We start from the raw sequence: 27,533 nt of genomic DNA, 5'->3' as shown, positions 1-27,533 counted from the left end.
TCCTAAGAACTTGGTAATCATTTTAGTTTCATATCTGTGCATATGGTGATCTGTGATAATTTAGTACAGTGCCAGCAGTATATATAAAGCTTTCACAGTATAAGTGACAGAAAATCACTGTTCCTTGTTATAAGGAGCTTAGTTTGTCAGTGGAGAGAGAACAGAGGAAGATCAGGGACGAAAGATGCGAGGATAACAGAAGATAAATGTGAGCAACTGTAGTTACAGATACTCTGATTTCATGGTAGTTGGGAATGAAAAGTGAGTGGTGGTTGTCTATAATCAAATTTTTTAAGTGCAAAAAGTATTTTTTTTATGGTAACGACTCTGTTTCTTATGCCTCTTCACGTATTGTCAGGTTCTGTTTGCAGTCCCGGCTTAGAGTGGCTTTTGCCTTGCTGCTAACAAAGTGAACAAGAGCTTTAGATCTTGCCTTATTTATGTACCACTGGCTATAATAAGCTATTTTGTAAATTCCCACCTTCACATGGGGGGAAAAACCTTCCATCGCCTTCGTTGTTATCCTTTCTTAAGCCCCCATACAGGTTCTTTTTTCTTTTTTTTTGCAATATCCTTTCTTTGCTGGTGGCGAGCAGCCCAGGAAAGAAGGTTTTCCAGATAATCCTTATCAGTTAATCCATGTTTTTTGTACAGCAGTAGAACTTACTATGTGTTTTGTACACTGTTTGCTAACCAGCAGTGGCTTTCCCAGAGCCTAAGCCTCTGCTGTAAAACTAATTTCCATAAAGTACATCAACACTTGCCTTGGATTATTATTATTTTTAATCACCCCTGTAAACATTTCAGAATTGCTGTGAGCAAAGTTGGGAGTGCCGCCTTCTTTCTCCTAACTTCAGATTCCCCCAGAAGCTCCCACACGCTTCACTTTTCAGTATGGCAAAAAAAGTCAACATATCATTATTGCTTACTGGACTGCTGCAGCTTTAAGACAGTGATCAGTTTTACATTTGACCAGCACAAGCTCCTCCTTTGAACACTTCTGAAACTGCAGTAGCCAATCTCTGAGGTCATTGGAGAATACCAAGGAAGGGCTTAGGCCTAGCAGGAAGAAGAGTGAAATCACTTCTCCTGCAGAGTAGTGTTCTGTGTGTCACACACAGACACAGAGAGACACATAGGTTTGCCTTTATGGTTAGTTTTATTATTTGTATGGGTTTATATCCTTCTGTATCCCTTGAAATCAGGGTGGCTAACAGTTTTTCAATAGCATATATAGGTTTGTATTCTTTGGAGGGCTCGCAACAAACCTGGACCCCAAACAAGAGAAGAGGTGGGAAGAAAAAGAGGACTTTCACGTACTAAATTCATCCCCAAACATTTTTCATGCATGGAGAACAGTTAGTTTCTCGCAGCATTGGGAAGAAGCACTGCAGGGGTGAAAACTCCCACCTGATCCAAGTGTGCAGTCCTCACTGTCTCATTGGCTGATACTCTGCTACTTGCACTTGAAATAGGTTGTTATTTGGGGCGAATGTTGTTCAGCAGAGGAGAATAAAGAAAACGACCCGGGCGAGATCCAGCCTTGTTCGCCAGTCCTGGATGTTGGGGACTCTGTCACGGCCCTTAGTGCAAGTCATCTGCTTGCTCCTGATGGGAGGTATGTTGCCCTTGAGTCCTTGGAGGAGAAGCCATGCGCTCAGAAGCCAAATGTTCATGGCGATTGATTTCCTGAAACAGAGCCACTGCTAGTGGCTTTTGTGGCCTGTGTTTCTTAGTTTGCCTTGTTGTATTTCTAACTCTTATTCAGACAGTCAATGGTTCTACCTGCCTCTACCCCTTCTCGGTGTTGCTCTACATGGGATGTATGTTGTAATATCCACAGGCCCGATTAACAAGTCTTAAAATGGGGGAAGGCTTAAAAGTTGCTTGTACGTGGCGCTGTGGGTTAAACTACAGAGCCTAGGTCTTGCTGATCAGAAGGTCGGCGGTTCGAATCCCCGTGACGGGGTGAGCTCCCGTTGCTCGGTCCCTGCTCCTGCCAACCTAGCAGTTCGAAAGCACATCAAAGTGCAAGTAGATCAATAGGTACCATTCCGGCGGGAAGGTAAACGGCGTTTCCGTGCGCTGCTCTGGTTCACCAGAAGCGGCTTAGTCACGCTGGCCACATGACCCGGAAGCTGTATGCCGGCTCCCTCGGCCAATAAAGCGAGATGAGCGCTGCAACCCCAGAGTTGGCCACGACTGGACCTAATGGTCAGGGGTCCCTTTACCTTTATGTGCAGTTTAGATGTGATGTCCAATATGTGCTGGTTGAGCTGGGATTATCAGCTTTCAGAGAGTTGGAAGGAATCCTGAGGGTCGTCTAGCCCAACCGCCTGCAATTCAGGAATCACAACTAAAGCATCCCTGACAGATGGCCATCCAAGCCGTGCTTAAAAACCTCCGAGGAAGGAGAGTCCACAGTCTACTGAGGGAGACCATTCCCTTGTGGAACCGCTCTTCCTGCCAGAAAGTTCTTCCTGATGTTTAATCAGAATCTCCTTTCTTGTAACTTGAAGCCAGTGGTTCGGGCCTTACGCTCTGGAGCAGGAGAAAACAAGCTTGCTGACTGGGTAATGAGCTTTAATTACTGACAGAACTGTCCTTTTTCTATAGCTATATTGTTGCAATAGGCACAGAAAGTGGGAAGATTCACTTGTATAAATGGAAACCAAGCGACAAGAGGCTGCCACTTTCGGACTGGACCAAATGTGCTGAAACAGACAACAGGTAACCCTATCCCAAACCTCTTGTGTCTCAAAGCAACTATACAGAAAGCCACTATTTCACAGATGCCTTAGCATTTGGCTGTGTGAGGGTTCTTGCATTGGTTCTGGGAGGCCCCTTTGGCACCTGTTATAATGATGCCTTAAGGGACCTGCATTTGTAGAAACCCTTATTTATAGAGCTGATGCAGCATAGCTGCTAGAAATGTGAGCTGGGAATTCTCTGCTTCAGATTTGCCCCCAGCCAGTAGCTGAATTTTAATTGTGGTGAGCCATGATATCGTAGCAGCAAGATGTGCACTGGAGGGGATGCAGGAGCAAGGTGAAAATGTTGTGGATGCTTGTGTCAGTGTATGGTGGCTGTGGTCCTTTCTCTGCTTCTTTTTCAAGAACTGCTTAATTTCAGAAAGTGTTGCACAAGAGCTCTTCCAGACCCTGTTGCTCTAGGGGGAGTGCCAGTAAACGAATCAAACCATTTCTGTTGTTCCTAAACTTGTTCTGATTTGATTCTGGTTCAGCTCAGTAAAGGTTTGTTAGCAGCTTCAGATGAATGTCATATAATACCGAATTCTCTGTGTGATAAGGCTAAAGGTCTCTGCGATATTTTTATCATTATTATCAATACATCCTGCCTTTCACTGCAGTTCCCAGGCAGTCATCCCTCAAGCCCTGTGGCCAGAACCAGATCTGCTTAGATTCAGGCCATACCCTGACCATACACTATCACAATGGTCTTGGTCACTGTGTTACATATGCAATTCCCGGTCCATGCTTTTTGACTCATAGCTGATCCCAGAGATCAGCTTCCCCTGTACACCCTTGCACTCGGTTCATTTTCCTATAGTGAGAGGGAAGACAGTACAGCACAGGTGGAATTCTTCTGTGTAGTGCATGAAAAAAATATCCTTCCCTCCTTCTTTCACTGCACTGTTATCATCATGGTCGGTTGCAGAATTATAGCAGCAAATGTCCTCTGTTCTGCCTATTTTGTTTCTCAGCCCTGGAAGAGGGCAGAGTGTTAGCAACACTTGGCCTTTATACAGCACTTTCAGAGCACCGCACATTACATTATCTGGTTGTAATCCTTTCAGTAACCTTGTAAAATGGGTCATCATTCTGACAATATTACAGATTTGAGTGGTAGGAGGCAAGTAGCTGTGAACCAAGGACTCCCTGATTTGTAGCCCTGGTCTCTTACTATAGCTCTTATATTAGAAGCTTTAGCCCATATATAGAATTCAGTTGCCATTCTTGTTGTGCATGTATCCCCATATCACCCCTTTAAAAAAATTATACCCATATTTGGAACTAGCAACCTGAATTTCAATTCAGATACAACTAAGCCTTAGGTAAAAGATGGAACCAAAACTCAGTTTAGCTCTGGAATCAGTTACTACAATTGTTTGCAGCTATATGCATACTGGGTTAAGCCTTTCCAAATCAGATGCAAATAACTTGATGTGCTTGCGTGTGCAAGCTGAACTTTAAAGACTCAATGGGACATTTAGAAATGCATATAGGGTGAATTTTTAAAAGCTTGGAGGGAGGAATATATAGTTGGAGTCAGTTTTATTTATATAATACATGTTCTGCCACATTTGTGCTCAAAGCAATTCACAGACACTATTTTTTTAAAATAAAATAATGCAATACTTAATAAGAATTATAGTATCACTACTGCATGAACAATGAATAGAAGAGGCACATCCATGCTGATTTCAAGTTCTGTGCCTTTTGGGATCTGGCTTGTTAAGGCCCCATGAGACCATGAATGTTTGAATCTCTCACTATGCCATTAACTTTTCCATTTATCTAGATTGGCCCAAAGGGCTTACTAGTGTACCAGCAGCATCTGTTCGCCCTTCAGATGGTTTGCCCGGCTCCACATAACATCTCTCACACAGTCCAGAGCCCTCTGGGACATCTATTGCCAGCACAGTAGCTAGATAAGACTTTACACAGTTCTGTTGGCATACCTTGACTTCTGTATGTCTTGTTTGTTTCACCAGTCTTTACATTTATTAAGAGTTCAGTGTTGCAAATTGTCAGCTGTAGCTACTTAATTCTTGAACAAGTTTACCTGCTCTAGTGCCAACAGAAGGAGATTGAATTGGAGCTAATATTTGCTTTTATTTGAGTTGTTTACTCTGCGGAAGAACATGTCTATAGTTCAAAAAGCATTGGGAAATGTGAATATTAGTTGGGCAATTAACATTTTCCACACGTGCTTCTGATTGCAGTTGTTTGCGCACCCGGATTTTGCCTTTCGATGCGGCGGCTAATCATAGTTCAGTGGTTAGGATTGCCCCTACAAACGTATGGGTCAATTACATCACCCCGTCCTGATTTTTGTTAATAATATAATTTGCTGAGATAACCATATTGGTAGCCTACTGGTTGCCCAGAACTCATAATATGAACCCATAGTTTGTTTATAAACTTTGGTTTGGAAGTAAGGCATTAATGACAGGTTGCCAATGTGGATGTCATGGTAAACTGTGATTGGTGAAAACTAGAAGTGAAAATTAATTGGGGGGGGGGAATCCACACCCTAAAAGGGGGAGAAGGTAATTTGTGAAACAAGGCTGGAGTGAGTGAGCACATGGGCTTGCAAAGGCACCCCAGACTATCAACCCATGGTTTGGTATCTTTTCCCTTGCGCTGCTGTACTCTCTGACACTTGCTTCTCTTTAAACTTTCTAAGTGATGTGTTTTGTAACTTTTTGTTAAGAAGCTTGCATGGCTAATGGCAACGTTTGACCTGAAATTACAGCGGAAATAGGTGTATTTCTGTTTGAATAATTTATGGGATGAAGCGGAGAAATGCCACTTGAACTCAGAATAGCTCCAGCATCTTTAATATCTACAGGCAGTGACAAGTTTAGGCTTTTTTTCCCCCCGAGCTGGCAGCGCTGAAAAGGAGTGCACTAATTAGCTAAATGCTGACGTTTGGAATTGACAAAGTCCAGCTGAGTTTGACATTTTGTGGTTGCGAGAGATGAATTGGGTTTCCTTCCCCCCTAATAGCTTCTGTCTTTTTGCAGCCAAAGCCACACTCTTGTTGTCAAGCAGCTGTGTTGGAGAAAGTGCGTGGGCCGCGCTGGGCAAGGGACAGCGGAGAGCAGCAGGTGGCTGCAGCTGGCGAGCTGCGGGGCTGACTATTCTGTCAAGATACTCAGCATTAACAGAGACAGTCTTTAAGCAATTTACTTTCGACCACACTTCGTGAAATATGTCAATAGTACCTGTTTTCTGAACTTCTTTTTTTTTTAAAGCACTTCTTTTTCTGAAAACGATGTGTCTACCTGGAGCTTAATTATTAAAGCGGTTTGTATAAAAACATGTGTTCACGATTGGCCTTCCCTCACGAAAAGGTTATTCTCCACGAGTACATTGCTGTCCTTGGCTAGCGTTTTCCTTGAGATAACCATCTCCCTAGAGCAGAGGTGGCTGGGGCAGAACGGACTCACTTCTTTACCTTCTCGGAAATTACATTCCTGTTTAAAATTGCCTATTCCCCCCATTGTGTTCAACATCATTTTCATTCGTGGTTCTAGCCTGGGCCTCAACAAAGCTTTGTCTCTTAAATGTGCCTGAGCCTTAACCAATGCAGGGTTTTTGTTTTTAAATCATTTTGGTCGGGATGGAAAATGTCAGGCTCTGGGGCTGCATTTTGCCCTCTGCACCTCACTAGTTGGCTCTTAGGACTCTCCCATGGCCTTTCCCAGCCACATCCCCTGCTTGTCCCACTCTGCACTTTCCTTGGTTGTTTTTGCCTAGCTGGAATGTGTCTCTGAACTCTGATAATGCCTCTTTTTTTCCTTAGGTTAAGGATAGAAAGAGGGGTGTGAGAATGCCTGTCAACTAGACTATTGGACAAAGGTAAAATTCACATTAATTGCTCTGTCCACTTCACAGCCTTTCTCCCTGCCCTCCACAGGCGTGCGGCCCCCAAAATGGAATGTGGCCCTCGGAATGAAAAAGGTTCCATGCCCCTGATTTAGATGACCTTTTGAAATTCTTTGTAAAATTTCCTTCTCTGTAACGTATAATGCATGTTAAGCGCAGCGGCTTGAGATCAGATTTATTGTGCCACGGAACTTGTGTGATTCCAGTTCCATTCGATTTACCGTATTTTTTGCTCTATAAGACTCACTTTTTTCCTCCTAAAAAGTAAGGGGAAACATGTGTGCGTCTTATGGAGTGAATGCAGGCTGCGCAGCTATCACAGAAGCCAGAACAGCAAGAGGGATTGCTGCTTTCACTGTGCAGCGATCCCTCTTGCTGTTCTGGCTTCTGAGGTTCAGAATATTTTTTTTCTTGTTTTCCTTCTCCAAAAACTAGGTGCGTCTTGTAGTCTGGCGCGTCTTATAGAGCAAAAAATACGGTAGTTTTTTTCTGAGAGTATAGTACAGTGGTACCTCTGGTTACGAACTTAATTCGTTCTGGAGGTCCGTTCTTAACCTGAGGTACCACTTTAGCTAATGGGGCCTCCCGCTGCCGCTGCCACGTGATTTCTGTTCTCATCCTGAGGTAAAGTTCTTAACCGGAGGTACTACTTCCAGGTTAGTGGAGTCTGTAACCCGAAGTGTTTGTAACCTGAGGTACTACTGTATTCACTATTTTGCAATATTTGTCTGATTCTTTGTTAAAAGTAAGTAACTTTTTCAACTACTGAAAGTCTTTGTGTGGTGGTGCACAATCGTGTGAGGAAAATGAATAGGACTAGTGTGCTTGGTGCTCCTGCCCACCTAGCAGTTCGAAATCATGTCAAAGTGCAAGTAGATAAATAGGTACTGCTCTGGGGGGAAGGTAAACGGCATTTCCGTGCGCTGCTCTGGTTCACCAGAAGTGGCTTAGTCATGCTGGCCACATGATCCGGAAGCTGTACGCCGGCTCCCTCGGCCTATAGAGTGAGATGAGCGCCGCAACCCCAGAGTCGTCCGCGACTGGACCTAATGGTCAGGGGTACCTTTACTGTTAGTGTAACCTGCACAGTTTCTTCATTTTCAACTCTTCATGGCTAGTGCTCAGATGGAGGAATCACCTTATGGAAGCAAAATGCCTATGATAAAATAAATTAAGGCACTGGCCTTTTTGTTGACTCTTGCCTGTGTGGTGCTGAAATCAGAGAGGGAAAGGTTTTAGTTGTCTTTCCATAAATAGCCTGTGCTGGGTCAATTTTTCGCTAAATCACACAAGGCCAACTAAAAAACTCTCAGACTAATTGTTAAAACTAGTGCAATCTTCTTTTCCCCCAGGAAAGTGAGCCCAGTCATTTTAGAAAGCCTTCTTATAAGTGGATCAGATATCAAGCTTTCAGCAGTGGCACAGCAATTGTAGCAGAGATTGATATCTCATTCTGTCCTTTTATGCTTAAGCAAACCTTAAAGCCTCTTTGGGAAGCTTCTAATGCATTGCTGAAAATTTAACCAAGTCCAACACATCTCCTTATAACAAAGTCGTTCCTATATTGCTTCTGTAAAAAGAAATTGACATGATTTATTTTTTAAAAAAATTGAAACCTCAGCAATAGAGCAATTCACTCCTGTGTATCTTAAGTTAAAGGGTCTCAAGTGGAGAGCTCAGAAGTAAAACACCACCAGCTTGCCTCTGCCCGAGACCCTGAAGAATTTCTGTCAGTCAGATTTAAACAGCACCAGGCTTGATAAAATAATGGGTCTGACACCGTGTCAGTCATCATATTTATAAAGCAAAACGGCACAGAAGATGCATAGCTATGAGGTCATCCATCCTTAGGAGGCTGGGGCAGTTCATGGTTCTGAGACCACAGTGCAAATGAACCAGGATTCTTCGAGACCTTTGCATCTTGTTTAGGAACAGTCTGCCGAGGTTAGAGGTGGAAGCAGTTTTAATACTTGTTAAGTTTTTCCAGTAAAATGCACCCAGTCACCGGGATATGCGGCCAAGCAAGTGGTTATTTTGAAGCCTGTGCTGACTGGTATCGTAAGGCATTGAAGGAGGGTGAAGTGAGAAGTGCTTGGATTCCTATCTCTGGATGAAATCAGAAGCGAGAGCTGAAGACATGGAAAAGAATGGCCAGTCCTTCGCAAGTTGGCAAGAGTCAATTCAGTGTATGGAACCGGAACAAAATGGCACTTCAGGCCAAGAAAACGGGTGAGTAGCTTCCATTGTAAATGTGTCCTGGCACATGAGCATTTTTAATGTTACATATATATAATTTAAGGTTACATCTTTTTTAACGGGTTGGCTTGACTTCCTCATCAAGAAATCAATGCTCACATTAGTCTCACTCCCTCTTTCTGTCATCCCAGCAAAAACTGAGCCTGCCCTTCCCCCAGATGATAACAACTTTTGTATTTGTAGGAGCTGCTACATTCTTCCTCTGGAAATAATTCCTAAGCATGAATAATAGTTATGGCCACCAATGTAGACCCCTTCACAATTAACGGAGGATAATGCTTTCTGTGTCTGTTATCCTACATCCAAGATTGGAGGCATGCCATTAATTGCTGAAAAATGGCAGCTGGAAAGGGCTATTGCTCATGGGTATTTGGCTAATCACTTTGGGAAACAGGATATCAGACTAGGTAAGCCTTGGGTTTGATCCAGCAAGGCAGTTCTGATGTCTTACCGGTTTCAAAAGCAATGGCCTGGTAGCTGAGGCCAGAGTTTCTCATGGGAAGTAGCCACTTTAAAAAAAAAGAAAAACATGCCTGTAAAGGAACAGTGAAAATCCATTTGTGAATGGGAAGGATGCTGAAGAAACATGCAGGGAGTTGTTTTGAAAGCAGCATTGATTTTTTTAAACTTCCACTGAGGTCATGACTAATGTCTGAAAAACCAGGGCAACATACGTTGAAATGCAACTTCATATCATCTCGCATTAGGAAAACAACTGGGAACCTGAGTATATTTTTTTAATCAGTGTGTGCTGTCTGCTCTGAGGTTAGTCCCATTGAGTTCATTATTGGACAATTTATAGGGTGCTATCATCCGCTTTGAGGAGTACAGTGGTACCTCGGGTTAAGTACTTAATTCGTTCCGGAGGCCTTGGGTTAAGAACTTTGCTTCAGGATGAGAACAGAAATCACATGGCGGCGGGAGGCCCCATTAGCTAAAGTGGTACCTCAGGTTAAGAACAGTTTCAGGTTAAGAAGAGACTTCCAGAATGAATTAAGTTCTTAACCCAAGGTACCACTGTAATTCCTATGCAGCTATTGTTGACTTTTCTGAAAGGCATAATAAACATGTTTCAAAAGTTAAGACATTTTCTAACTCTGATATGGGAGAACCGAGAATATCCATGTCTTGCAATGTGGTTATGACAACTCCCATTGAGTTCTTTGCAGGGATCACTGCTGCCAACTTTGCAAGCAGATCTCTGATAACTCCGTTGCTGTTTGGGAGCATCAGTGTCATCTACCTTCAGCTTGGGCAATGCTTCAAATAATTTAACACAGTGCATCTCAGTTCCTACATATATGGAGAGCAATATCTTTGCCATAGTTGTTTCTTTCCTCATGGAAGTGTAAGCCTATTCAATTAAGTAGATGGGGACAAATCTGAGCAATCAATTTGCATCGCAATTAACACCAGTAACATTTCATTAATATTGGTTTGCTGCAGTTTGTCCCATAAACATTGTCTGTTTTTAAGAACGAAGGTTGCTGTAAAATCATCAAAGGCAATACACAACTTATTTAAATCCCATGATGTATCTATTAGCCTAAAATGAAGTTGTGGTCCACAGTACCTCTTCCGTCATGGAAAACAGCGTCATAAAAGTGGCTGATGCTGATCGATTTAACAAATGTAGACAAATTATAGTTTTTTATGGGCCTTGGGGTGGTCCCTTTTCCCTTTCTGGTGTATTGGGATTTATAACCCTTCTACTTGACAGGGAGCTTTAGAGTTGCTACAAGTCACACACAGCACAGGCTCATATGCACTATTTTTCAAAAAACAAAAACCCTGTTCAGAAATGCGTACAATTTGCCATGTAATACACTTGTACCCACTTCGAAACAAGATGATTCTAAAAGTAATACGTTAAAATACACAAAGGCCACATTCACTGTTAATTCCGTCTTTCTGTGCAGGTCCCCTCGCTATGACCAGACTGTTGAGATCAGAACCATGGCGGCATACGGGAGAGTCACTTCCACACTGTATCCAACCAATCTCACCCTGGGAATGGTAAGGACCTCCATGGTACATGATATCATCCTAAAAAGTAGCTTCTAGGCTAAGGGGTGGGGAACTTGTAGCTCTCCAGATAATGCTGGACTCCAGCTTCCATCAGCCCTGCAGCTAACACTGCCAGTGGCAAGGGATGATGGGAGATGTAGTCCAGTGAACAGCCACAGGGTTACATATGTAGGCAGTTATGGGAAGAAGAAAAGGTCTGCTCCCTTGACTGAATGCTCTGCAGGACTTTGTGCTGCAGTATGTAAATGATGGTGCAGGCACACTACACAACAACTTTTCTCTCTCCTTGTGAGTAGTCTAGGACAGAGTCTACTGGAAGAGAGGGTCTTTTCTTAGACTAAAGGCTTGGCCAGGGCTCTGGACTATGAAGCACCTCCCACTTCTCTCTAGCTAGGCCTTTGCCTGCAATACAGAAAGAGATCCATTGCTCCCTAGCTCTCCAAATGGGGCCTGAGTGAGCTTTTTTCCATCCTAGCAGTGTGTACCTGCAATTTTACAAGGGTTATCTGTAAGAAAGAGAACCACCAAGTAGTAGTTAGGTTTTCTCTATTTTATTAATAAAACAGATTTTTGCAACAATTTATTAAAAATTGGTTTTCATGCAGTATAAGGGGTATACAAGAAATTCTCCATGTATTCTCTCTTTTTTTAAAATAATTTTTGACAGTTCCAGTCTAGATTAAAGCATTTTGTGCACTATCATTGTTGGAAAATGCCATTGGGGCATAGCTCGTCATAAATTTTTACAGTACATTTTTGCTGCAGTATAAAAAAAACAGAAACATTAAATAGCTATAGTCACTTTTGTGGGCCTTATTTTCTGCAGGAAATTTAAAAAAAAAAATGTTGTGGGAGAAACTACAGTTGCATTGGAGACAAAGAATGTACTGCATGATTTAAACCTAAGAAACAGCACACGGTCAGTATTCACAAAGAGTTACAGACACACACTCACCGCCAACAGTCCAATACTTTTTGGAAATTTTTTTTTGATTTGTTTCCTGCTATGTTGGAATAATATTTTCTACAGAAATGTTTGTGTATACATTATATACAGTATTATTGTTCTTTTTTGAAAAGTAATATTTATTTGTATTAAATAAAGTCCTGATGAAGTTTATTAATAAATTAAGAGAATACTGGCAACACACATACATACACGCTCACACACTCACACCAGACGACACCTTCAGTGGTTAGTGCTCAAACCGAGTGATGTGTCCTACTCCCTGTGCGGTAGACTTACTCACTGTTGTCCTAACACTTCCAGGTGCCTCCATGACCTCTCAACGATACGTGTGCAGGGAGAGATTCTGTGATGCCCCCAGTGGATTAAGCGTCATGTGTTTCAAAGGTAATATAATCAGGAAGGAGGGAGCAGGGGCATCTTCAGTGACTCGGTTGAGATTATCTCCTCTCTCATGCAGATACTAAAACGCTATATCCTGGGAACACTGGTGGGAAAAAGATTCATTCCTATGGCATGAGAGAAGACAGTGCAGTAACAAAAGGACACACACACACACACACACCCTTCCCTCTCCACACTGCCCTATTGTGCTAGCTTAATTAATACAAGATTTAGAAATGGCAGCTGGCCAGTATCGCCAATGTTGCATGCCAAATTGCCATCCAGTTGGGGTGGCCAAGGCTGGAGACAGCCAACACGGTTGGAAAGAAAGTGAAGGTGGCAGTAATGTCATCTCTCTCTCATCATGCTGTTATCTCTGGGCACACGGGTGTTGCAGAGTTCCGAAGCACTACCCCCCCTAAAAAAATAATAATGAACAGAGACAACGGAGCGTACAACACTTGGGGATTTTTTTTTGTCTGTCTCCAGCGCTCAGCCACACTCTGAATGTTGCTTCTGTGCCATTCACAAGATTTGCATATCCTGCTCACAGCTTGCCATGGGAAGGAACAAGAGCACATTTCTTCGTGAATAGGCCCGGCTCACTCAATCTAAAGATTGTGTGGGTGAGGCCTTTTCACAGAGCAGTGCTTTTCAACTGGTGGTACTTCACAGTGTGTTTGGTGGGTTGAGTACCAGCAGCTGAAAAGCACACTTGTCGGTGCATGGAAATGCAGGCGTCTCAGCTTGCTCCGAGCGTCCTATACGCAGTAAGGCAATGGGGAAGATCAGGCCTTGCTTCCATGCCGGTCCAGTGCAGAATCCACCGTGCTTGGGGTTATGTGGAAAGTGCCCTATAACTACATAAGCGATAAGAACATCAGAGAATGCAGTATCTTCAATAATGCGAGTGCTGTGCCCACAGAAAGGATCCCACTGAAATTCTCTGTTTCAGGTCAATTGTGGAAAAGATCTTTGGATCACACATGCACAATCTTAATCACTGCAGGCTTGCACAGAACCACTAGCAGACAGGCAGCACATGCTTGTATCAGACCTCTATCAGTTAGGGATGGAATCACTCAAACATTTCATTTGAGCTTCCTGCTGTTGCACTCTGATAAGAATTCTGTTGCTCTTTAGGGAGGGAGTAGATTGAATCATGATTTCTCGGGGGTGGGGGGGAGAGACCATATTTTTAAAAATAAAAAATGTCTTCTACAAAAAACTTAGTCACTTCTTGCCTTTAGTTTTCTAATTCAAAGGACAAGGGGGATTCCCTAGCCCATATTAGGCGAACTTGGTTCAGACTGTCTTATTCTCAACTACCACCGTCACACACGCAGATATGAAGCAAAGGTTGTGTATATACTATCTGTGCCTCTGCAAAATTCAGCTGCTGCAGCAAAGTGGTGCCTAAACATCCCACCCCCCACCCCGCCTTGCTAAATTAACTGTACTGTAATTATGTTGTGGTTTAAATCAAGCAAACTCTGGGGAGGGGGACAAGCCATCCTGTGACATTAAGACTTCCGTAGCCATTCTCAGCCTTGTGCTGTTGGACCTAGTTTTCAGTACGTTTGCAGATGGCCACCTCTGGAACCCTGCATCTCATCAGGAGGGAGGAATGGCTGCAAATAGCATCTTGTTTTCCCTACCTGGTAGCCTTTCTGAGATCCTGGCCCTGGACCTGCTTCCCCCCTTGAAGCATTCTCCATCCCAAGCGTATCTTGAGATGTGTGGAGCTGGGCTAAGTGAAAGTCTCAATGACACCCGAAGAACCGTTTCAAAGTGTCTCCTCCTCCCCACTGAACGTAGTCCCAGAAATGAATGTCGGCCCAACTAGCCGGTGCCTCCAGCACCTGAATGAAATCCCTGCAAAACAAAAGTGTTTCCATTTCAGTTAATATAGCTCTCAGTTGATGCAATTAACTTTTCTTTTTGCACGTGGCTCCACATTTTTCAGTAGCCGTATAAAGTTTAGTGACACTTGAGCGGGGTTCTTTTGTCTGTGTTCTTTGTCGAGTCTATGTTTCCCAGCCACCCTGGCCTCTGTAGAAATCTGGGAAGAAACATGGGTTTGGTGACTTTCCTCACGAAGAAATAAAAACGTCCACAAGTAAGGCTACAGATCAAACCTCCGGGTGACCCTCTCCACTTCACATGCTTTCCCACAGCAGTGGAGCTGGTCTTCCCTTGACAATGGCCTCGTAAAACTAGTTCCTCTGTGCTAAGAGTAAGAGAGTATGTAGAAGGCAAGAGTTTCACACAAGACGTTCGGTCCAGCCATTGAGTACCAAAAGCAAGTTCACGGAGCTCTGGCCCTCCTACAGGCCAGAGACCATCACACGGAAAGATGGCGGCACGTGCCGGTGCCTTGGACTGGCGCTGGGGCTGACGCACGGACTGGCACAGCTGGCATCGACCCCTCCTATTGATGGCAAATAGGCATGATGGAGGATGGGCAGTTGTAAGGAGAGTCGACGCTGTATGCTGCAAAGGCAGAAAGGAGAAAGATGAACAGGAAGGAAATGGAGCAAGGGCTTTGCTAGCAGGCTATTGACAAAAGTGTCCCTAGTTTGTGAGATGCCTTACAGCCACAAATAAATCCAGTGGGCGGCTTGACAAAATAGCCCATGGAACGAGCAAAAGCAATACACCCAAGTTATAATACCGCTTTTTTCTTAACAAACCACTGTGAGGCCTTGGGTTCGCTTTTCTCTTTCTTTGCTCATTTGTAAAGCTAAATATTTGCTTGCTAGCCACCCAAGCCCAGCATTAACGCTGAGGCAGTATTTTGTACATAACAGAATGCAGAAATGTCACCATGCTTGAAAACCAGAACTTCAGGTCTCCAGAGTTGGCTGGGGGCACCGTTAACAAGGCCCTCAAATTACAAAAGATTTTGTTTTACTAAATCTTGCCATAAATATGTATGTGTTCGAATGATTAACATTTTACTCAGAAAGACCAAGGGCACAGCGACAACTGTTAGCTTGTATCTCAAAGGATCCTTTGAGACATAATTTTGTAAGTAAGCGATGCACAGATTTAACAAAAAATGCTAAGGACTGAGGAAGCAACCTCAGTTCTTGTGACCGTGTAACAAGAAAGAACGATGCTACTTACTGTTCTGGGGAATTGATATCTTCTGTAAAGTCTTTGCTCGTTCTGGAGGGCTCTGTCGTATTCCACTGGGCTTGCGGATTTTGATCAAGGTGGTTTTTCAATACAGCCTTTTCACCATCTAGAAAAAGGGAGAAAAGTGTCTTATATTATCATTTTTCCAAAGTAAATTTATTTTTCCAGAGTTGCAAGGATGATTCTGTAATCTACCACAGTGCTTCTAAACTTATTTACTGAATCTACTGAATTCTTGTGATAGCTAAGAAACATACCATTAAATAATAATAATAATAAATAAATAATTTTATTATTTATACCCCACCCATCTGGCTGGGTTTCCCCAGACCAATTAGATGTATTAAAATAATGCAAAATATAAAAATATGACCTTGACAACAGATGGTTAGTTCACAGCATCCAATAATAGCCTCAACCACAAATTAGATTTTAAACACATTGAAACATACATGCTTTTACTTGCACCCCAATTACTAGCAAATCTCTCCGTTGATGAGAAATTCTGGAGGGACATTGTCACTTCTTCTCTGCTCCCGGTTCCAAAAAGCAGGTCGTCTGTCTTTCCTGCCACTACCCAAAACGAAATTGCTGTTGTGCAAGTGACTGGATGAAGATCTGATTCGTTGCACACAGCAATGCACAACAGTTCTGCAGCTGGCCCAGAAGAGCTCTCTACAAAGCACAGTGAAGGTGGTAGCTGCGACACACACAGTGTAATCCTGTACATGTCTATACAGGACCCTCCGCTGCCTTGTGAGGTATCTCTGGGAGAAGAAAAAGCTAAGGAGCAAATCCTACACAAATCTGGAGTACAGTCCCTAAGACTGTTGGATGGCATCTTGTACACCTCCTTCCGGCAACTCCTGCCACCAACCTGTTGCCAAATGTATTGCTCTGCTTTCCTTTGGACTGCATCGGTGAGGCCGAGAGAGAGGTCCTGTTGTCTGAGCAGCCCAAGACACACTGCCCAGGCTTGCGCGCTGGCCAGGTCGCTTTGGTGCTGCTAACACAGCTGTTTGACTTCACCCCTGGAAGCACACTCCATTGTCTCTCAAGGCAGTCAGATGCCAATTATGCAGAGTATGAGCCATTGAGCTTATTGTGACTTTCTGCTGGGAAGGTGTGTGAAGCCAACACATCAGTGGCTGAATGGAGGAGATAAATTCTTCCCTGGAACTTTATTTCCTCCCCCCATCTTGTTTAAATACCTTCCCTCCTCTCTTTGGTGGCAATGGTGGCTCTGCATCTCCTAGACCTTAAAGCAAGCAGACAGCCTGAAGACATAAGACCCAAAGTCAAAACAGCACTCTCCCTTCTCTCTTCTAGGAAAACACAACTGAATTATTCAAGACCTAGACATTTCTATGTTTAGAAATATGTCTCAAATCCTGGGTTCGTTCCAAATGCTGCAAACCAAACACAATCTCACTCTTGGACTCTGCTGCTCCCAAAGGGACACCTTTGGCAGCTAACTAGGGCCACTTCCTGCTTTCTTCTCTATACCATGCACCCTGATGGTCCTATGGCAATAAAAAAAATTAAAGGCATTTATTTTTCAACCAGCTAGACAGAAAAACAAAATCCCACCAAAGCACCATTAAGCATTTTGTAATTTAGAGCCTAGGACTTGCCGATCAGAAGGTCGGCGGTTCGAATCCCCGCGACAGGGTGAGCTCCTGTTGCTCAGTCCCAGCTCCTGCCAACCTAGCAGTTTGAAAGCATGTCAAAGTGCAAGTAGATAAATAGGTACCACTCCAGCGGGAAGGTAAATGGCATTTCCGTGCGCTGCTCTGGTTTGCCAGAAGTGGCTTAGTCATGCTGGCCACATGACCCGGAAGCTGTATGCCGGCTCCCTCGGCCAATAAAGCGAGATGAGCGCCGCAACCCCAGAGTCATCTGCGACTGGACCTAATGGTCAGGGGTCCCTTTACCTTTACCTAATTTAGAACAAGGCTGCATTGCTGGAGGCCACTGCATCCTGCAGACAGTCCCGCAACTGGAGGCACAATTTGTGAAATGGCACAATTACCCAGGAGCGACCAGGTTCTAAAGTAAAACGGCCTTAATCCTTGCCAATGGACATATGAGTTTCAACTCTGTCCTTTAACAATGACAGTTCTTCTGATGCCTTGTTATTTACCTACATGTCAGGCTCCTGATCATTCTGTCTGCTGCATGAACCATCACAGTTCTACACAGCCCCTTTATCTGAAACCGTGTCACATTAAAATAAAGTTCATTATTCCCTCGTCCCAAAAACCTCAGATCTATTTACAGCGGCATTGTCTATTTTAACGCACATTCAAAGTAACACTGCAAAGATAAACATTCTGTCCTGTCACCAGTTACCCTTTAAAAGATTTCCGAAGTAAACCAGGCTCACTTAAAAAAAACATTTCCCCACCCCAATTTACCCTAGCATGGTGATGGGGGGAACAAGGCAGGGAGAAGGAGTGCCCCTGTTTCTGGACTTGCCCAGGAGACCTTGGTAATATCCGCTGAAAAGAAAGGAAGCTACACGGCAAAGGCTACTTGAATATTTCACTCCCATTCCATAATCTAGGGCATTATATTACTCCTAAAGCATATGCTGAAATGGAGTTGCTATATAGGGAAGAAAAGACGCAGTTGCACAGAGCAGGCCCAAAATGGCTTCTAGAGGCTGGCTATCTTAGCTAGATACAGACATTTCTTTTCAGAGAACAGTATACTAGAGTCATGTGAGGCCTGTTCGATGAGGCTCACATTTTGCTGTTTCAGATCAGTAAGAGAGAAGAGAAAGTAGCTGCAGATCAGCAATCCCAAACTGTACTCCCCCATTTTAGACTTTCATACACCAGTCAGCTATAAAACCTTGCCAGTTTGGGAGATTACTATGGCCTGGTTCACATGTAACACTAAGCCAAACCATGGCTTAGTGTGAATGAGCAAATGTGAACACCACACGCAATCTTCTTCTGTTCTGAAGTTTTGATTATGGCTCCCACATGCTGCACAGTCCCTAAGAAGCTACATCAGTGTAGAATCTTATCAAAATAAAGGGCGGTTTGGGTTGGGGAATCAATCAAATTCTGATCAATTGGGAAAAAACAATGCTGCTGTAAAGGGTTTGTCTCCTTCTTTTGAGGGGATGACCAAAATTTCATTTTTGACCTCATTAACTACAATGTTCATATGACTGACAACAGTCTCTCTCTTGTCTATAAAGTGCCTCCAGAGCCTATCAACTTCTTAGTTTTTCTCACCACCAATTCTTCTATGCCGTATGGGCCCGAATATAAGCTGCACCCAAATGTAAGCCGCACCTTTAAAATTCGGGGGGGGGGGGGGAGGGAGAGAAAAAGGCAATACTGGAATATAAGCCACTCCCTTAAAATTCCGCAGGCACTCGCACCCTTTCCATTTTAGCTTACGTCTGTTTCAGCAGCGATATCGTAAAAGCCAATTTTTTTAAGGTCACAAATTTAAGCCGCACTTTAACTTTCCACAGTCGGAATTTGGGGGGAAACTGAGGCTTATATTCAGGCCAATATGGTACTTTCTGCCTTTGCTAAGTTACCAGGATACTATGTACTCTGCAATTCTGCAAAGGCGCAACCTGCCCCCCTTCCAAAATGGTGACAGTGGGTGATGCCTAAGAAGCTCAGCTTTCATATTTCATGAAGGTGAAGGTAAGTTCTGAGTATGTGGACAATGTCTGGTGAAAACCTGGTGTTTCCTTCTAGTAAATATGTAGTGGTTTATAGAAGAATTGACAGTGGTTTAAGAGAAACTTAGGTCCGTATGGTTAACATTAGAAAGCTGGAGGGCCAGATTCTCTTCCCCACTCCCAATCAACACTCCTCATGTCTCCTCATGATGCCAACCACCCACTGCCAGTATTTCATTTACTGGAGTATATCCTAGACAGGGAAAAGGAAATAGAAGAAACATGGAAAAAGGAGAAAATGTGGTTTTGACAAAGGATTTGTTGTCAAATCTGCTTCACTCCATCCCAAAATGCTTCGTGCATACAGTGCTAGCTGACTGACCCTACCTGCCCACAAACTGTCTTGCCAAAGTGGTGCATGCTCTGGTTATCTCCAGCTTGGATTACTGCAATACGCTCTACCTTTGAAGGTGACCTGGAAACTACAACTAATCCAGAATGCAGCAGCTAGACTGGTGGCTGGGAGTGGGCCATATAACACCAGTCCTAAAGGAACATCATTGCCTCCCAGTGCATTTCCAAGCACAATTCAAAGTGTTGGTGCTGACCTTTAAAGCCCTAAACAGCCTTGGCCCAGTATACCTGAAGGTATACACCTCCATTATTCTGCCACTGAGGTCCAGCTCCAACGGCCTTCTGGCGGTTCCCTCACTGCGAGAAGTGAAGTTGCAGGGAACCAGGCAGAGGGCCTTCTCGGTAGTGGCACCCACCCTGCGGAAAGCCCTCCCATCAGATGTCAAGGAAATAAACAACTATCTGACTTTTAGAAGGCAGCCCTGTATCGGGAAGTTGTTAATGTCTGATGTTTCGGTATGTTCTGATATATGCTGTGAGCTGCCCAGGGTGGCTGGGGAAACCCAGCCAGATGGGTGGGGTATAAATAATAAAGTTGTTGTTGTTCTTCCCTACCTTTATTTTCTGTAAAGTTCCGTATACTGAGGATGTCATTGAGCTCCTGATAGTGGTTCTGCTTAATATATGTTGTCTTGTCAGGGGTGTCTTGAAGCTGCATAGTGACTTCTTCTAAAGCTTTGTCCAACTGTTAAAAGAAAAGCATGTTACAATAGCATTAACATATTTTGTAAGCAGGTTCCATTAACTTTTCTTACAATCTTATGGACCAAAGTTATTTTTCTCCTCTGTGGGGTTCCCTCCCAATCATGCATAAATGATGTTGTTATTTCTTCTAACACATTCCCGGACACCTAGACAGGCAAAAAGTGTCCTCTGTAGGCAGATGAAGCTGATGGACTATATGGAAATGGCGGAAATGACTGGCAGAATCCGAGACCAGGGAGAAGAGTCGATGGAGGAAGATTGGAAAAAATTTAAAGTATATTTACAGAAATATTGCAAAATGAATGAATGTTAGAAGAATATTGGAATGAAGTTATAGGGTTTTAGCAGAAGTGTTATTAAGAACTATATGAATATTAATTGTTAATGTGTTAAAGTGGAAAATTTAAAGTTAAATTGTGTTAGGATAAATTATAGAACAAAAATTGAAGAAGAGGGAAAGGATTTGTTGAACTAGCAAATTTGAACTAGAATACAAAAAAGGGAGATGCGAGGAAGTCGAGGAAATAAGCAAATGAAAGATATAGATATGAAATTTGGATGTGTGTTTAAATGTTTTTGTTTTGTTCTTGTTGTATTGTTGTATTGTATCTTTTTATTGTTGATGTATTGTTTGTTGATTCTGTGTATTGTTCTTCCTTATTTTTTCCCCTTTCATAACTATAAAATATCTAATAAATATTATTATTATTATTTTTTAAAAAGTGTCCTCTGTAATTCAGTGATGCCATAGGTGCCGGCTCCAGAGGGCTGAAGCATTGTGGGGCCCCTTAATTATTATTTTAGGGGGGCCCATTATTGAGGCTGGGCACGGAGCAAGGTCAGGACATCATGCAACATCACGAACGTGGGCACGTCGCATTAGGCTCCCCCAAAGTGCTTACAAAGGTGGTGCCCCTGATAGGGTGTCCACAGATGTGTCACTGGGAAAAATGGACCCATTTGCACATGGTATCCAAATGTAGGGGAAACGCAGCACACATGTAACCCGCCCCCATACCCCCCATGTATTAATACACTCATATAACTACACTTTGAGTGTATGCATTTAATGTTTGTGCGTAGCTCATTTCCTACTGGTACTAAATGCATCCTCAGCCTGTGTGTGCCAAAAGCAGCAACTCTCCATGATGCCCGCAGATGTTCCTCCCTCCACACTGATGAATTCCTTTTCATCATTTGTCATGTTTATTAGATTGCAAGTCTACTGGTAAGGCCATGCCTTTTAAAATAAAAAAGAACAACAATTGCAGGCGAGTGCCAGTTTTAGCGCTTCTTTGCAGTTGTCATTTTGGTGCACCCATTGAGATCCCTCTTGCAGTGCTGCTGCCAACCACCTGGTTCATTTGCTCCAATAGTAGCCACCTTCTAGAGGCATGGGAAGCATCAAGGGTGATGCTGGTCAATGGCATTGAGAAAAGGTTGAGAGGATGCTTTATAGGTGACTGTAGCAGCTGACAGAACTGAGAGCTGCAACAGACACCCAAAGGCTTCTCCTCGCACAGAGATTCTGTTTGGGAATCCTGTGTCATCTGTCATCCATAGTAAGCCCTTTCAATTCTGAAGTCATAAGTCTTCAAAAGAAAACGACTTCTTAAGAAATCTCTCAGAGCTCTCTTTTATTCCGCTCTGAGAAATCTTTCTAGGGCACAGGCAGATACTTTTTTTTCCTGTGATGCTCCTGAACACCTCTCTCAAATGCTCCTTCGTGTGAGGAACAGAGCACATTTCTCAACTTTTAAAGTGTCACAGCTTTGCTCTGATGCGTTTTGCAATATTCCACCTCCTCACAAATTTTCAACCATAAAGGGGAGCATGCTCCCTCTGAAGTAAAAATAAAATAGAAATAACGCTCCGAGGTTTGAAATCCTTCAGCACACACAGCCTGTATCGCCAGCTCGTGTTTTTAAAACAGTGTTCACTGGGTTGATTCTAAAGGAAAACGTCAGGCCTGGATTTCCTGTCCCATAAAAAAATTGCTGCACTTTGTTCTCTATCTTCTTTCCTGGCTGTCCTATGAGGAAACGGAACTCCTGTCGCTCACCTCATCCGGAGGCCAGGATTTTGGCAAAGCGTGTATCTCCTGGGGGGTTTAGTCGCAATAATAAATCTATGTTCTGTCCAGGTTCCAAAAATGGAGGAGACAAGGCAGTCATTAAGTCCAGAGATTTCCCCAAAAAAGTATCTTAAGGCACTTTTTCATTCAGAAAAATAAAGGTTTTGTTTGCAAATATGATGAGAAGGAACATTCTGCACATCATGTGTAGGTTGACTCTCACTTGCCCTCTCCCTCATCTTGTTGACAGCAGTGGAAAGAAATTGTAGTAGCAGTCTTTGGCTCTGTCCACAGTAGGGCCTTAATGAGTGCATGAGCCACTGCTTGCATGTGCCCATTTATGTGGTTTCACGCACAGAAGAGCCCTTTCAGTTTTATGGCTCTGAAATCCATTCAAATGTTTCTTCTCCATACTAGTGGGCAGTGCTTGTTGGAAAGTATTTTTTACAGAGGGTGGTTTTCCACCCTCTTGAATTAGTTATTCCTTGCCCACCATAAGTTCCAGAAATCTGAGGTCCGCTGTGGGCAAGCAGGCATTTGCTTACCTGTGCGCACACACCTTTTTAAACCTCCATTTTTAATTATGAAATACAAGTTTTTCAATTACCAAATTTTCACAACACAGCAGTCAAAAATGTGTGTTTGTGTGCTCCAGGCCAGGAAGCCTGAGGTCTGTTTCAGGTATGCAAACAGGTATTTGTATGCAGGTATGTACACACCTTTTAATTTTATTTTTGAAATACAAGCTTTGCACAAAAGAGCACCCTTTTTTTAGCGCTATTCTGTGCAACTCTGGTATATATGTGTTGCTCTAAATCAGGATTTGGAGTTGCACACGTGAAAGGCTGATGCTTCCTTCTTTTCTGGCCCCCTGAACTTGTTTTTAATACAGCTGTTTTGTGCAGGAGCAGTTATGTGCAAAAGAGCTGTTTTAGAAATTAAAGAATCTGCAAATGTGCCTTCAGCAACAACGAAAAAGGCAGACTGCATCCTTTCCTTTGGGTGGATGGAAACAAATAGGTAGTTTGCACTCATGCCTAGAAACTTGGAGGCAGTGCCGTTGAAACAGCTCACTTCCATAAAGGGATAAATAAAGGAGATAGAATTACGTAACAAGTATACTTTAAAAGGTGGCAGATCTAATTAAAAAAGAATACATGTTCTAATCTAAGATGAAAGGGTCTAGGTGAGCTGAAAAAGCATCATCTTTTCTAAGAGATAAAACAGAAGTTTCCACATCAAACCCACAGGTTCGTAGCAGAGAGATGACAGTAAAACTCATACTATAGCGATCCCCTCTCCCTTTTTCTTTCCTGGGACACCATCATTGAGTCAAGCTAAATTAGAGTGTAATCAGTATTTTACATCACACTGAGTTCAGCAAGAGGGATGTAAGAACAGTGGGATCCAAATGTGCTTAACTTTCTGCCCCAATTAATAAGCAGCTATGTGAGAGCAGGTGCTCCAGCTATAACATAGAACACACTGCCCTGAAACTTCATTCAGCTTCATTGAATGCCCACAAATTCTATTCTCTTCAATAAACTTTTTGAGGTAAGGCAATCGGAACTGCACAGAGCATTCCATATGCAGTCACACCATAGATTTGTATGGTGCCATTATGATACAGGCAAGTTGATTTCTAATTCCTTTCCCAACGATCCGTAGCATGGAATCCATCTTTTTCACAGCCACCTCACACTGGATGTAGCTACAACTGCTACAACGTCAAGGTGTTGTACCTGGTCAGCCACTGCCAGTTTGACCCCTCCAGGAGCGTATATGTGAAATTAAGTGTTTTTTTGCTGCAAACACAGAGCATTTCCTCACCACAGTGAGAGCATCATCGGGGGAAAAGCAATTTAGATGGGATAAATGGTCAAACTCCTGCCCCGTACTGGATCCAATATAGGTCCCACAGTTGCTTCTAAGCGAAAAGCAAAACATCAAGAGATCCAGTCATGTACCTCACCTGTTTTGACTCTCGAGTTTCAGATAGCTTGATGGCCTCGCAAATTGAGAATACATGCAATGCCCGCAAGACAGAACAGTCTAACCCAGAACACACACTTAGCAATACCTCTGTTATTTTCATTCTCAGCTGGTGGTTTTCTGACTGTAGACCTTCCAACCTCGATGTGCTGGCCTGGTTGACACTGGTGACTGACGTGGATGTTTTTGAGTCATCTTTCTTCTGGTTCTGAGTGAACTGGAGTCCTCTGTTTCGGGTGGCAGCATCTGGATTTGTTCTCAGTGTGATTAGCTGAAAGTTGAAGAATATCTCATTTTATTTTTGTGTATCTGTGCCCAAAAAAATGTTCACTGAACGTGCATTCAAATGCGTAATGCTGGATTTGAGGCATAGTCTTCAGTAGCACCATGCCAATTTTATCATCCATGCGAGCTAAAACTATTTAACCACTTCACATAATTTAGCAAAGGCACCTTAACGTGCTACTTAGCTATTGTTAGAAGCTCAAAATAATGTGTAAGGGGCTGCTGATATGGCTTCTTCCCACACTAGTGTCAAACCTCCAGGAAACTAGACTTCTCCTAGGAATCACAGATTTCTGACATTACTGATGAAATGCAGAAATGATGCCTGTGGCTTCCAAACCTCCCCTGGAAGGTAATATTTGAAGGGATCTGAAAAAACTTTTAAACACCCCCCATTCCATTTCTCCTTTTAGAGTTCCCTTCTTCAATATTGAGATAATTTACTAAACTTTGGCCAAAGAGATTAGAAAATTCCATTCATATACCAGTGTGGGTAAGTGTTTCAGCCCAAAGTAGTTGGACTTTGTACATTCATTATTATTTATTGATCAAAGTTTATTATACACCCTTCACTATTAGACCTCACGGCAGCTTACGACAATGTAAAACGACAATATTAAAATTAGTTTAAACAATTAACAATTAAAGAATGGAGTGGGTCTATCTATCAATATTGATATGTATATTAGGAGTACTCCTAAAATATAGACCTGCTTCTTGCAGGGCAGGGTAGCCCTGCCCATATTCCCACCTCCCAGAGTCAATATCTTGGAACACATAACATCTCAATCTTACTAGGATTTAGCATCAATTTATTGGCCCATATCCAGCCTATCACTATTTTCTGAGCCACAACATTAGGAGGATATGAAGTACAGTGGTGCCTCGCAAGACGAAAAGAATCCGTTCCATGAGTCTCTTCGTCTAGCGGTTTTTTCGTCTTGCTAAGCAAGCCCATTAGCGGATTAGCGCTATTAGCGGTTTAGTGGCCATTAAAGGCTTAAGGGATTAGCGGATTAGCTGCTAAAAGGCTATTAGCAGCTTAGTGCCTTAGAAAAAGGGGGTGGGGAGCGAAACCCCCCCCCCCCAGGTTTTTTGCTATGCAAGCCCATAGCAAATTCGTCCTGCGAAGCACCTCCAAAACGGAAAACCCTTTCGTCTAGCGGGTTTTCCGCCTTGCGAGGCATTCGTCTTGCGGGGCACCACTGTAGTAGTATTCATCTCAGCCTTTAAATAATTTGCCCATGCAATGTTAACAGCAATGTTAATTGTGAAAACCTGATATTTCACAATAATGGGAAATCACCATGGCTCTCTCTAGCAACATTATGTGGTGGGGCAGAGCTGTGGAGCCACTTTCCTAAAGGCTCACCCAGACTTCTTTTTGCACCATGTTTCTAGGCACAGGTCTGTGCTTTAAAGCTCTGTGCCTGAGCACTTTCTCTGCCCATCATACGTGCTGCGTCCGCTGTCTCTCAGACCTAGCTCTCCCTGAGGTGTGTCCCAGCTGTATCGCTGAAGATTACAGGTGGGGGCTCACGACTGAATAAAGAACACCAAAAGCCAGCATGTCAAAGATAAGGCCAGGCTAGAAACCTTTCGCTGAAAGGATCAGGAAATGAACCTTCATTTACTTCCTGCATCCTGAATAGCCATAGCTCAGGCATGGAAAAATCCAGGAATAGCAAAGATAGAGGAATGATCAATTAAAATCTGGGATAAAGCCCAAATAGTTAAAGCTACAAATATGGTTAGGGAAGGGAGTCAAAGCAACAATATTTTTAATTGAAAAATGGAGTTTGCTCCCCCCCCCCTTGTTTTTTTACTGGAATGGAAAAATGCAGGATGATTTAAACCCCTATGTGATATTGGGAAAATATAATTTTTGTATCTAATAATGCTGGCTATTTCTGTATGTATACTTTTATAAATATTCACATCTATATATTTAAATATTGTATTACAGTCATACCTTGGAAGTCGAACGGAATCCGTTCCAGAAGTCTGTTCGACTTCCAAAAAGTTGGGAAACCAAAGTGCGGCTTCTAATTGGCTGCAGGAAGCTCCTGCAGCCAATTGGAAGCCGTGGAAGCTCCGCCGGACATTGAGTTCCAAAGAACATTTGCAAACTGGAACACTCATTTCCGTGTTTGCAGTGTTCAGGAGCCAAAACGTCTGAGTACCAAGACGTTCAGGATCCAAGGTACGACTGTATTACAAATAAGTAAAGGTAAAGGGACCACTGACCATTAGGTCTAGTCGTGGCCGACTCTGGGGTTGCGGCGCTCATCTCGCTCTATAGGCCAAGGGAGCCGGCGTTTGTCCGCAGACAGCTTCTGGGTCATGTGGCCAGCATGACTAAGCCGCTTCTGGTGAACCAGAGCAGCGCACGGAAACACTGTTGACCTTCCCGCTGGAGCGGTACCTATTTATCTACTTGAACTTGACGTGCTTTCGAACTGCTAGGTTGGCAGGAGCTGGGACCGAGCAATGGGAGCTCACCCAGTCGCGGGGATTCGAACTGCCGACCTTCTGATCGGCAAGTCCTAGGCTCTGTATTTAATCCACTTAGTATTAAAAGAAACTTCTCTCTGACATCTAGATTCTTACGTGTAATTTATTCATAGATAACCAGTTCCCACAAGTGATACTGCCCTAGACAAAGCTTTGCTCTGTCAGTTCTAGACAGAAGTAGTTTTCTGTCTAATCAAGATATGGAGGGACCAGGGCAATTTCAAGATGGCAGGTGTGGACCCCTTCCCTCATTCTATTTTCATAACCACCATGAGAGAGGCAGATTATGCTAAGAGATGCAGTGACTGGTGCAAAGCCACCCTATAAGCGTCACCCGAGTCTCACCAGTCTTAGTCCAACAGTGTAACCACTAAAACCACGCTGGCTCTCAACTTACGCTTTAAGAATCATGGGCACAATCCAGTGAGCAACCATGTCCTTTTGCTGTTCCAGTTCAGTTCAGTGGGGCTTGTGCAGGAGAATTTC

General features: G+C 43.2%; 2 protein-coding genes across 4 annotated transcripts in view; one reads left to right on the top strand and one right to left on the bottom strand.

The window, feature by feature from the left end:
* ELP2 (elongator acetyltransferase complex subunit 2) overlaps window positions 1–15,778 on the top strand; it is a 53,362-nt gene extending 37,584 nt beyond the window's left edge. Inside the window, exons 20-26 of one of the 3 annotated variants that reach the window (XR_014513361.1) lie at window positions 1,476–1,618; window positions 2,617–2,730; window positions 5,771–5,960; window positions 6,553–6,608; window positions 8,699–8,864; window positions 10,811–10,907; window positions 12,190–15,778. Coding sequence is in view for 1 of the 3 variants with exons in the window: in XM_083449358.1 (XP_083305484.1) it covers window positions 1,476–1,618; window positions 2,617–2,730; window positions 5,771–5,927 (414 nt within the window). In the remaining 2 variants the exon portion in view is untranslated. Of the gene's footprint in view, window positions 1–1,475; window positions 1,619–2,616; window positions 2,731–5,770; window positions 6,067–6,552; window positions 6,609–8,698; window positions 8,865–10,810; window positions 10,908–12,189 lie in introns of those variants that run through there. The other 2 variants (XR_014513360.1, XM_083449358.1) reach the window with 2 other exon arrangements.
* Window positions 11,455–27,533, bottom strand: part of GABBR2 (gamma-aminobutyric acid type B receptor subunit 2) — a 294,647-nt gene continuing 278,568 nt past the window's right edge. Inside the window, exons 16-19 of the mRNA XM_083449337.1 lie at window positions 24,337–24,519; window positions 20,033–20,162; window positions 15,400–15,517; window positions 11,455–14,763 (exon numbers count right to left, since the gene is read on the bottom strand). Coding sequence (XP_083305463.1) covers window positions 14,598–14,763; window positions 15,400–15,517; window positions 20,033–20,162; window positions 24,337–24,519 — 597 coding nt within the window. The 3' untranslated portion in view covers window positions 11,455–14,597. The remainder of the gene's footprint in view (window positions 14,764–15,399; window positions 15,518–20,032; window positions 20,163–24,336; window positions 24,520–27,533) is intronic.

Source organism: Podarcis tiliguerta (genome assembly GCF_965153285.1).
Source record: "Podarcis tiliguerta genome assembly, chromosome: 7".
Taxonomy (NCBI): domain Eukaryota; kingdom Metazoa; phylum Chordata; class Lepidosauria; order Squamata; family Lacertidae; genus Podarcis; species Podarcis tiliguerta.
Note: the sequence above shows the minus strand (reverse complement) of the source record. Positions and strands in the feature narration are given on the sequence as shown.